Genomic DNA, 12,235 nt, shown 5'->3' on the forward strand with positions numbered 1-12,235 from the left:
TTTTGACACAGAATTGCATTCGAAAAGGCAAGTGTTTTCATATACCTACTATATACATGCCTCACCTATAACAGAAAAAAACATGCTGTTTTTGAAAAACAGTGCCATCTGAAAGACGGCAGATCAACACATGCTGTAATATTCATAAGTTCTTCACTGATTGCTTTGATGAACACAACGTTCGATTCGAATACTTGTGTGTTTTTATATACCTACTATTTAGATGCCAAACCTGTGACAGGTAAAAATGTGCGTTTTTTTTTAAACAGCGCCATCTGTTGCACATAAGAGCAAGACACGATATACAAAATATGTTATGTTTCCATTTCAATGTTTCCGATTGCATTGATAAATTGAATTTTCATAAATTTTTATTTATTTTCATTTAGATTTAATTATTGTGTGTGACGTTGCGTTGGAATTGAGCTGTGTTGTCTACCATACCATTCATTTCGTGGGTATAGCTTATTTGTTTCTTTTTCATTGTTTTTATTTCGTTTTTTAACTGTTCTTATTTTTCAGTGCAATTGGTAGTGAAATTGAGGGGTGAACGATTGATCTGCGTTTGAATTGAAATATTTCGTTAGTATTTTTTGTTTGTTTTTTTAACAAGAAAATGGACAACACGTTTATTTCACAGCTGCAAATGTGCAACAAACAGCTATGAATCCACCGGCTACAACGTTAACCGTTTTCTTCACGTTATATCAAAATGACACGTTTGCGAAAACACTGCTGTACTCGGAAGTGCCTACGTATTACACATGGAATGCCAGTAGAAAATCATTTGATCGACGCAAACGAGGACAACGAGTCGACGGACATCCTGGCATATTCAAATAAACTACGATAGGCAGACTGTACACCGTGCATCCCAATCAAGAAAAATGCTTCTTTCTTCGTATGCTGTTGGTAAATGTGCCCGGTCCAACATCTTTCCAGCCATTAAGATACATGCCACTTTCGGTAGCGCAAGTCAAGCTCGGAATTTATTGGAGAACGACCGACACTGGAATGTAGGCATTAATGACGCTTCCAACAAGACACATCCAAATCAAATTCGTGCATTGTTTGCAATCATACTGACCACCGACTCTCCTTCATCCCCAACAGAGTTATGGGAGAAATATAAATCGCACATGGCTGAAGATATTATCCGTCGTTGAAAAGTGTGGGGTTTAAATTAAACCTCATTAAACAGTGATTGTTGCAAATTGTGCTGGTGCTCTTAGGGTCTTGTCTGTGTGATAGGATCAGCTCTGTGTATTGCAAATCCTAACTCCTAGATTTAACATCGATCATCTGATAGCTGGAGGTGGACGCTATCCATTAATATGGGTATAGTACTGGGTCTCCTCGCTCACATGTACAGCCTATCTGCCACGCTGACCATCATCTACAGCAGCTGCTGTGTGCATGAGCGTGTCAGGGTGTGAATCTGTATGCAAGTACAATTTCCGGGTATTGTTAAAAAAGTGTGAACTCATTAATTTGGTAATTAGTAATTACCCGATCTTGGATTATCATAGTATCTCACAACAAGTTTTCTGGGGGAGTGTCCAAAGGGATCGTGGAATGTGTTAATCTGTCTGCTTGACAGCTCTTAACCTTCCTTGGCCTGTCATTAGTGATTGTAATTGTCCGCGTGAGCCAGTAACCGGGTTCTGCGTAATGTGCCTTAGAGCCTCTTCTTCTATGATCCCACCTGCAAGTCAATGGTAAGTTCTCAAGAATTGGCGGTAGCAAGTAATAGTGCAAGGAATAAAGGGGAGTAAACAAGATGCAATTACACCTTCACCAATATATCATCTATGGAAGTATAACTACACCTATGTACACAGTGTTGCGTTCACCCAGGACACTCAATATATCTGCAGTGTTCCTCAAAACCCGGTGAGTCTACTATCTTCACGTATACGTCGTCCACGCTCAGTGTTATTCACCGTCGAGTTCACCTTCCTCAGCATGAGCCAGTCCACACACCGTATCGTCACAATGTCCCAATACCCCACATTTGATCTCCAGAAACACTGGCAGAGAGCTTCAGCAACACATTGAAAGAGGTCACAAATAATCACTTCCAGGGTCTTTAACACTCTGACAGAAGTCTCTAGCAACACACTAGCAGCACTTCTCAGCAGACGCCCACTACTGTCGACTGGTAACTCCTCTTGGCCAAATTCCGGGTACGTCGGTCCACACAAACATTGCCTAATTACAAGAGCCAACTGCGTGCTTAATACCGATGGCGGCCACTTGTCCTCACAGGAAACGTCAAGAGTTCTGGACTGCCCAAGGTAAACTGATTTCCAGAGTGCAATAACCTTCTACGTCACATCTGTGAACATAAAAGTCAATAGCAAGACGGAAGACAAGGAGAACATAAGATGGAAACCTTTCACTTGGGAACGGTGAAATGTTATTGGATGCAATTTAGATGGGGTTGATATCGTAACGTCACTCACCAAAGATCATCACCAACGATCTCACCTCCTAACTGAGATATGAAACAGGAGTCTTTCACAGACGTCACACCTCCGACAACAGATGACGTAGTCTTCGTTTCACTTGATGCCTTGGAGTTGGAGTACAGGTCCATAGATGGCGCTGATATCGTCACTCCTCACTCCAGCAATGGTGTTGATACCATAACAGTGATTGACAGGTGACGTATTGTGTGTGTGTGTGTGTGAATGATTTAGGATGCTAACATCTGGTACAGGTATTGGGAAGAGATACACTACTACGGTTGTCTCAGTGGCACAAAAGTAAATAGTGGTTGTCTGTGTGGCACACTAATATTGATATCAAGTCTAAATAATATTTATATTATATATAATATAATAATTTTTTATATAAAATTTTAAAATAATATTTTAGATTTAGTGTTAACTAACAGGGAAACACAAATTAAGGACATGGAAATAGGGAGTGAGCTAGGGAATAGTGATCATAAAGAAATCAGATTTATCATAGAATGCAATAGATCTGTAGGAGATAATTCTGTTAAAGTGCCTGATTTTCGAAAAGCTGATTTCAATAGCCTAAGAATTTTTTTGGGTCAAATAGACTGGAATGTCTTGGGGATGGGGTGTGGGCGAGATGTGAACCCAGTGACAGGTGACGGAAATGGGGATTTCGATGTGGATTCAAAATATAACCTATTTAAAAATATTCTAAGCAAAGCCCAGGAACGTAGTATACCATATAAATTGAATAGATCGAATACTAATGATCCAAAGTGGATAACAAAGGATCTGAAGAACCTTATAGGTAAAAAGAGAGCGTGGTACAAAAGGATTAAGAATGGGGAAGTTAGTTTAGAAAGGGAATTCGTTCAACTGGTTAGAAATGTTAAAAAAGAGATAAGGAAAGCAAAAAGAAACTACGAAGTTCGCATAGCAGGGCAAGCGAGACAAATAATAAAGGGTTTTATCAGTTATATCGAACTAAGACTAGGGAAAGAATAGGTCCATTAAAAACTGAGACAGGTCAAATAACGGATAATAACGAGGAGATGAGTAGTATTTTTAATAAATATTTTACATCTGTATTTACTAAAGAGGAGCTTAACAATATGCCTTCAGCCGAACAAGTATATGTGGGTGGGGACGAGAACAGGTTGACTAGTTTAGCAGTTACCAGGGAGGATGTAATTTAACAAATAGTAAAACTCAAACCAAACAAATCCCCAGGGCCGGATGAAGTGTTTGCCAGGGTGCTTAAAGAATGCAAAGAGGAGATTTCCGAGCCACTGTCTACCATATTTAATAAATCAATAGTTAGGTAGAGTGCCAGAGTCATGGAAGGTATAATATGGTACCAATTTTTAAGAAAGGAGATAGATCACTTGCGTCAAACTATCAGTCAATTAGCCTAACGTTTATTGTGGGAAAGTTACTTGAATCGATAATTGCAAATACAATTTGTCGTCATCTTGAAAAACATAAATTAATAAATGAGTCGCCACATGGTTTTACTAATGGCCATTCATGTTTAACAAATTTGCTATCTTTTATTCCAGCATAGTTGAGGCAGTTGATAGTGGTAAGGATTGTATGTTGTGTACCTTGACTTTAGCAAAGCTTTTGATACAGTGCCACATGAAAGACTGATTAAAAAAATAGAGACTCATGGTATTGGGGATGGTATATTAAGTTGGATTAGGGCATGGCTATTCCAAAGGAAACAGAGAGTTAGTACAAATGGGGTTAAGTCAGAGAGGGATAATGTTGTTAGTGGAGTACCTCAGGGCTCTGTCCTGGGACTTCTGTTGTTTATAATATATATAAATGATTTAGATTCAGGTTTGAGTAGCAACATCTGCAAATTTGCAGATGATACAAAAATCGGTAGGGAAATTAACACGGAAGAAGACTCACTATCACTTCAAGTTGATCTAAATAGGATTTTTGAAATGGTCAAAAGATTGGTAGATGCAGTTTAATGCTGATAAATGTAAAGTTCTGAGGCTAGGTAATGATGATAGAGTTACAAGATACGAGCTTGTTGGTGTTGAGATTGTGAAGTCGGATTGCGAAACGGACCTGGGAGTTATGATTAGTAAGAATTTAAAACAAAAGGATCAATGCCTGAGTGTTCGTAATAAGGCAAGTAGGACACTGGGATTTATTAATCGAAGACATATAATAGTAACAAGACACCTGATGTTGTTCTTCAGTTATATCTTGCTCTGGTTAGGCCCCATTTAGATTATGCATTTCAGTTTTGGTCGCCATACTATAGAATGGATATAAATTCACTTGAACGTGTCCAGCGTAGGATGACTAAGTTAATTCCCCAAATTAGAAATCTAATCTTTCATATGAAGAAAGATTAACAAAGCTTAATTTGCATTCACTGGAAAGGCGAAGAGTTATGGGTGACATGATAGAGGTTTACACGTGGATGAATGGACATAACAAAGGGGATATAAATAGGGTATTAAAAGTATTAACACAAGACAGAACACGAAAAAATGGGTATAAATTGGATAAGTTTAGATTTAGGAAAGACTTGGGTAAATACTGGTTCGGTAACAGAGTTGCTGATTTGTGGAACCAATTACTCCGTAATGTGGTGGAGGTTGGGTGCCTCCATTGTTTCAAGCGTGGGTTAGACATGTATATGAGTGGGATTGGGTGGTTATATATAGGAGCTGCCTCGTATTGGCCAATAGGCCTTCTGCAGTTGCCTTTGTTTTTATGTTGTTATGTTCTTAAATTGTGTTTGTAATTATTGTGTGGTGTTGGATTGTCCCAGTGATATCCTTGGTAGTGATTCATTAATGTAATTAGTAAAATTATTATTGTAATTAGTAAAATTATTATTGTAATTAGTAAAGTCATTATTTTATTTGATAGCTGTCGGTTGACAGTGTATTAAGCTGTTAATTGATTGTTTCGTCTAATTGATAAACAATATATTAATGTGATTAAGTGATTGTTAATTGGCGAGGTGACAGTGATAAACGTAATTGTCTTTGATTGGACACTTGTCTGGGTGAAAGTGACGTTGATGTAACTGTTGATTTGTTGACCATCTAAGTGACCGTAATTAATATAATTGTGGTTAATTAATTAATGGTAATTAATTTAAAAATTAAATGTTAATTGTATATGTTTTGGTTGATGTTCAAGTTACATGTGTTACGTAGGTGATTGAATGTCTTGGTGACATAAGAACATAAGAACATAAGAACAAAGGTAACTGCAGAAGGCCTATTGGCCCATACGAGGCAGCTCTTATTCTATAACCACCCAATCCCACTCATATACTTGTCCAACCCGTGCTTGAAACAATCGAGGGACCCCACCTCCACAATGTTACGCGGCAATTGGTTCCACAAATCAACAACCCTGTTACTGAACCAGTATTTACCCAAGTCTTTCCTAAATCTAAACTTATCCAATTTATACCCATTGTTTCGTGTTCTGTCCTGTGTTGATACTTTTAATACCCTATTAATATCCCCCCGGTTATGTCCATTCATCCACTTGTAAACCTCTATCATGTCACCCCTAACTCTTCGCCTTTCCAGTGAATGCAACTTAAGCTTTGTTAATCTTTCTTCATATGAAAGATTTCTAATTTGGGGAATTAACTTAGTCATCCTACGCTGGACACGTTCAAGTGAATTTATATCCATTCTATAATATGGCGACCAAAACTGAACTGCATAATCTAAATGGGGCCTAACTAGAGCAAGATATAGCTTGAGAACCACACCAGGTGTCTTGTTACTAACGCTGCGATTAATAAATCCAAGTGTCCGATTTGCCTTATTACGAACATTTATGCATTGATCCTTTTGTTTTAAATTCTTACTAATCATAACTCCCAGATCCCTTTCGCAATCCGACTTCGCAATCACAACACCATCTAGCTCGTATCTTGTAACTCTATCATCATTACCTAACCTCAGAACTTTACATTTATCAGCATTAAACTGCATCTGCCAATCCTTTGACCATTTCAAAACCCTATCTAGATCAACTTGAAGTGATAGTGAGTCCTCCTCCGAATTAATTTCCCTACCGATTTTCGTATCATCGGCAAATTTGCAAATGTTGCTACTCAAACCTGAATCTAAATCATTTATATATATTATAAACAACAGAGGTCCCAGGACAGAGCCTTGAGGCACTCCACTTACAACATTTTCCCACTCTGACTTGATTCCATTTATACTAACTCTCTGTTTCCTTTGGTATAGCCATGCCCTAATCCAGCTTAATATAGCACCCCCAATACCATGAGACTCTATCTTTTTAATCAGTCTTTCATGTGGCACTGTATCAAAAGCTTTGCTAAAGTCAAGGTATACAACATCGCAATCCTTACCACTATCAACTGCCTCAACAATGCTAGAATAAAAAGATAACAAATTTGTTAAACATGAACGGCCATTTATAAAACCATGTTGCGACTCAATTATTAATTTATGTTTTTCAAGATGAAGACGAATTTTATTTGCTATTATAGATTCGAGTAACTTTCCCACAATAGACGTTAGGCTAATTGGTCGATAGTTAGACGCAAGTGATCTATCTCCTTTCTTAAAAACTGGTATCACATTAGCAACTTTCCAAAACTCTGGCACTCTGCCTGACTCTATTGATTTATTAAATATGGTTGACAGTGGGTCACAAAGCTCCTCTTTGCATTCTTTAAGCACCCTGGCAAACACTTCATCCGGCCCTGGGGATTTGTTTGGTTTGAGTTTTACTATTTGTTTAAGAACATCCTCCCTGGTAACTGCTAAACTCGTCAACCTGTCCTCGTCCCCACCCACATAGACTTGTTCGGCTGAAGGCATATTGTTAAGTTCCTCTTTAGTAAATACAGATACAAAATATTTATTAAAAATACTACTCATCTCTTCATCACTATCTGTTATTTGACCTGTCTCAGTTTTTAATGGACCTGTCCTTTCCCTAGTCTTAGTACGATATAACTGAAAAAACCCTTTAGGATTTGTCTTTGCTTGCCCTGCTATGCGAACTTCATAGTTTCTTTTTGCTTTCCTTATCTCTTTTTTAACATTTCTAACCAGTTGTACGAATTCCTGTTCTAAAGTGACCTCCCCATTTTTAATCCTTTTGTACCAAGCTCTCTTTTTACCTATAAGGTTCTTCAAATTCTTTGTTATCCACTTTGGGTCATTAGTATTCGATCTATTCAATTTGTATGGTATACTACGTTCCTGTGCTTTGTTTAGAATATTCTTAAATAAGTTATATATTGAATCCACATCGAAATCCCCATTTAAGTCACCTATCGCTGGGTTCATGTCTCGCTCCAAGACCGGCCCACACCCCATACCCAAGACTTTCCAATCAATTTGACCCAAAAAATTTCTTAGGCTATTAAAATCAGCTTTTCGAAAATCTGGCACTTTAACACATTGATTGTTAAAGCAATTGTTGGTATTGTTGTGTGTCCTAATGACACTGTTATGTATGCATTTATATATGTTGATGTATTGTGGTAGTGAAGTATTTTGATATTTGCCAAGAATGTGCACGAAGTGTTTCAGGTTAGTAAACTGTTGCTGATGACCTGTCCGGTGGGTCGAGGCCTTATGACTCTATACACCTGTCAGGTGGTGGGTCAGGAAACCTACTGCAACAGTGGGTCGAGGCCTTATGACTCTATACACCTGTCAGGTGGTGGGTCAGGAGACCTACTGCAACAGTGGGTCGAGGCCTTATGACTCTTTACACCTGTCAGGTGGTGCGTCAGGAGACCTACTGCAACAGTGGGTCGAGGCCTTATGACTCTTTACACCTGTCAGGTGGTGGGTCAGGAGACCTACTGCAACAGTGGGTCGAGGCCTTATGACTCTATACACCTGTCAGGTGGTGGGTCAGGAGACCTACTGCAACAGTTGGTCGAGGCCTTATGACTCTTTACACCTGTCAGGTGGTGGGTCAGGAGACCTACTGCAACAGTGGGTCGAGGCCTTATGACTCTATACACCTGTCAGGTGGTGGGTCAGGAGACCTACTGCAACAGTGGGTCGAGGCCTTATGACTCTTTACACCTGTCAGGTGGTGCGTCAGGAGACCTACTGCAACAGTGGGTCGAGGCCTTATGACTCTATACACCTGTCAGGTGGTGGGTCAGGAGACCTACTGCAACAGTGGGTCGAGGCCTTATGACTCTATACACCTGTCAGGTGGTGGGTCAGGAGACCTACTGCAACAGTGGGTCGAGGCCTTTTGACTCTTTACACCTGTCAGGTGGTGGGTCAGGAGACCTACTGCAACAGTGGGTCGAGGCCTTATGACTCTTTACACCTGTCAGGTGGTGGGTCAGGAGACCTACTGCAACAGTGGGTCGAGGCCTTATGACTCTATACACCTGTCAGGTGGTGGGTCAGGAGACCTACTGCAACAGTGGGTCGAGGCCTTATGACTCTATACACCTGTCAGGTGGTGGGTCAGGAGACCTACTGCAACAGTGGGTCGAGGCCTTATGACTCTATACACCTGTCAGGTGGTGGGTCAGGAGACCTACTGCAACAGTGGGTCGAGGCCTTATGACTCTATACACCTGTCAGGTGGTGGGTCAGGAGACCTACTGCAACAGTGGGTCGAGGCCTTATGACTCTATACACCTGTCAGGTGGTGGGTCAGGAGACCTACTGCAACAGTGGGTCGACGCCTTATGACTCTATACACCTGTCAGGTGGTGGGTCAGGAGACCTACTGCAACAGTGGGTCGAGGCCTTATGACTCTATACACCTGTCAGGTGGTGGGTCAGGAGACCTACTGCAACAGTGGGTCGAGGCCTTATGACTCTTTACACCTGTCAGGTGGTGGGTCAGGAGACCTACTGCAACAGTGGGTCGAGGCCTTATGACTCTATACACCTGTCAGGTGGTGGGTCAGGAGACCTACTGCAACAGTGGGTCGAGGCCTTATGACTCTTTACACCTGTCAGGTGGTGGGTCAGGAGACCTACTGCAACAGTGGGTCGAGGCCTTATGACTCTTTACACCTGTCAGGTGGTGGGTCAGGAGACCTACTGCAACAGTGGGTCGAGGCCTTATGACTCTATACACCTGTCAGGTGGTGGGTCAGGAGACCTACTGCAACAGTGGGTCGAGGCCTTATGACTCTATACACCTGTCAGGTGGTGGGTCAGGAGACCTACTGCAACAGTGGGTCGAAGCCTTATGACTCTATACACCTGTCAGGAGGTGGGTCAGGAGACCTACTGCAACAGTGGGTCGAGGCCTTATGACTCTATACACCTGTCAGGTGGTGGGTCAGGAGACCTACTGCAACAGTGGGTCGAGGCCTTATGACTCTATACACCTGTCAGGTGGTGGGTCAGGAGACCTACTGCAACAGTGGGTCGAGGCCTTATGACTCTTTACACCTGTCAGGTGGTGGGTCAGGAGACCTACTGCAACAGTGGGTCGAGGCCTTATGACTCTATACACCTGTCAGGTGGTGGGTCAGGAGACCTACTGCATCAGTGGGTCGAGGCCTTATGACTCTATACACCTGTCAGGTGATGGGTCAGGAGACCTACTGCAACAACAATATTTGCTTGCATGCAAGTTGTAGAGAGAACGACCCAGGTGATGATGGCTCTGTATTGGCTTGTGGAGGTGAATACCGTCTTGGTCTTCATCTCTACCTGACATACGGAACCCTTGGCGCAGCGGAAGCAAAACGCTCACGCTGCTCACTTTCTGGATCAGCGATTCCAATTGCGGAATTTGGAAGCCAGATTTCACAACTGGCTTCCCAGCGTGGAGGCCTGTGGGTTTGTAGTGACTCCCGAAGAGAACAACGTACATCTGGCATTTCCTATGTAGGCAACGCCTGGTTATTGAATGTACGCTCTCACAGTGTGTCTGTCTCACTCTTTTTCTGTCTCTCTCTCTCTGTCTTATAAAAAATACAATTGTCTAATGTGTGGTTGGTTGGCAGCAAAAGCAGCTAAGTGGTGTGAAATACTAAAACAAGAATAGTTACCCTTACTCTGGTATATAAGTTGTTTGAGAAATTTTTAACGGTGTGGGAGAATTGTCTTTTTAATGCTAGTACGGGCAAATTATTCACATCAGGAATTTTCTGTTAATTTTCGTAACATTAGTGAATAATGGTGCAGATTACTTTTGTATATGAAACGTATATGACAATTTTTTGTATATGAAACGTTTGGCCTCCAGCTTTGAACAGACACACAGACAGACATTATCTCCTATGGTATAATTATAAAATATATATATTGCATTTTGTCAAATGATAAGTTTGGTGTGCTGTGTGACATAAGTGTTGTATAATGTTGGGATGCATAAGTGTGACTCTTACTATTATTATCTGAAGCGTTGATGTCTGCTCCAGCGTCGAGGAGGACCTTCACAGTGTTGTCATGACCAAGTACGGCTGCAATGTGAAGGGCTGTACTGCCTGTCAACAGATACCACAATTGTTATTATGCATAATCCATGACGATTCAAGTTGTTTCTGTAATATATTGAAATAAGCTGTTCGAGATGGACATTTCTTTTTACTTTTGTGAGTGTACGGACTCCAAATATTATGCAAAATTATTTTCCACCCTAAATTTAAGAGAGGAAGATGGTGTTAATATTGTTAACAATAGATCACCATTAAAATGTCCGACATCCCACCTGTACTTATATGAGCACTTATTACTTGCCTCGAGAGCGACAGTGATGATATTGTCATGCCCGAAACTGTGAGTATTATTGGCTTGCAGCATAGTATATACTTGCCCTAATAAGAAATAAAACATTCTTCTTGTTCTCACCTAATTTTATTCACCAAATTGTGCTTGCGAGGGTTGAGCTTTGGCTCTTAGGTCCCGCCTCTCAACCGCCAACCAACTGATGTACAGATTCCTGAGCATACTGGGTTCTATCATATCTACATATGAAACTGTGTATGAAGTCAGCCTCCACCATCTCACTTCCTACTGCATTCCGTTTAACAACTTCTCTGACCCTGAAAAAGTTCTCTCTAATGTCTGTGTGGATCATTTGGGAACTCAGCTTCCACCTGTCCCCTTGTTCATGTACCACCTGTGTTAAATAATCCATCCTTGTCTATCATGTGTTATGATCTCAGCCTACAGGAGAAACGAGTCTCCCTCCTTGAGAGTTATTCGTCAAGCCTGACCTGATTAGAAGGTCTAGCAAAATTTGAGGTGATAACCCATATGTAAAATAGTTGGTTGGATATGTGTAACAGTTTGAGATTATGGGCAATGCAGAAGAAAATAGATAAATGACGGGCTAGGAGATGTGGACATTTTGCTGGAGGCGTGAGGCTCGCTTCTGGAGGACCTTGACCTCACTTGAGTGCCAGACATCGCAGGGGGAAGCCGCGCTCTGTTTGAGCTCCCGCCAGAAGGGAACCCCTAGTGATATATCTCTAAGAGAAGAGAAGTGTGCAGACGTGCCAGCTTTGGAATTGAGCTGAGAACGTTGTGGTGTCAAGTCTTGGACGGCGAGGAGAGTTTAATAAGCTGTTCAGAGGCATTTTCGTGGGCTGTGTGGAGCGCCCTGACCAGACGCCGTCAGAGGGAAAGCGCCCTCGACCAATTAATCTGTGGTAAGCACGATATACGCCAGTTCATAGTGATCACTTGTAGTTGGTCGTGTGCCCAGCGACAGTAGCAATGTGTATTTATAAGTTAGACATGTTTTAATAAGGCAGAAAGCCTGAAATAAGAGAGTGGAGAGGGAGG

At 41.3% G+C, this 12,235-nt stretch overlaps 1 protein-coding gene across 1 annotated transcript in view; it reads right to left on the minus strand.

Annotated features, from left to right (window-relative positions):
* Positions 1–1,373: 1,373 nt before the first annotated feature.
* The window catches only part of LOC138369728 (uncharacterized), a 39,571-nt gene continuing 28,709 nt past the window's right edge, over positions 1,374–12,235 (minus strand). The window contains exons 2-3 of the mRNA XM_069333167.1: positions 10,834–10,932; positions 1,374–1,438 (exon numbers count right to left, since the gene is read on the minus strand). Of these exons, the coding sequence (XP_069189268.1) occupies positions 1,374–1,438; positions 10,834–10,932 (164 nt within the window). The remainder of the gene's footprint in view (positions 1,439–10,833; positions 10,933–12,235) is intronic.

Source organism: Procambarus clarkii, chromosome 29 (genome assembly GCF_040958095.1).
Source record: "Procambarus clarkii isolate CNS0578487 chromosome 29, FALCON_Pclarkii_2.0, whole genome shotgun sequence".
In the NCBI taxonomy this organism is placed as follows: domain Eukaryota; kingdom Metazoa; phylum Arthropoda; class Malacostraca; order Decapoda; family Cambaridae; genus Procambarus; species Procambarus clarkii.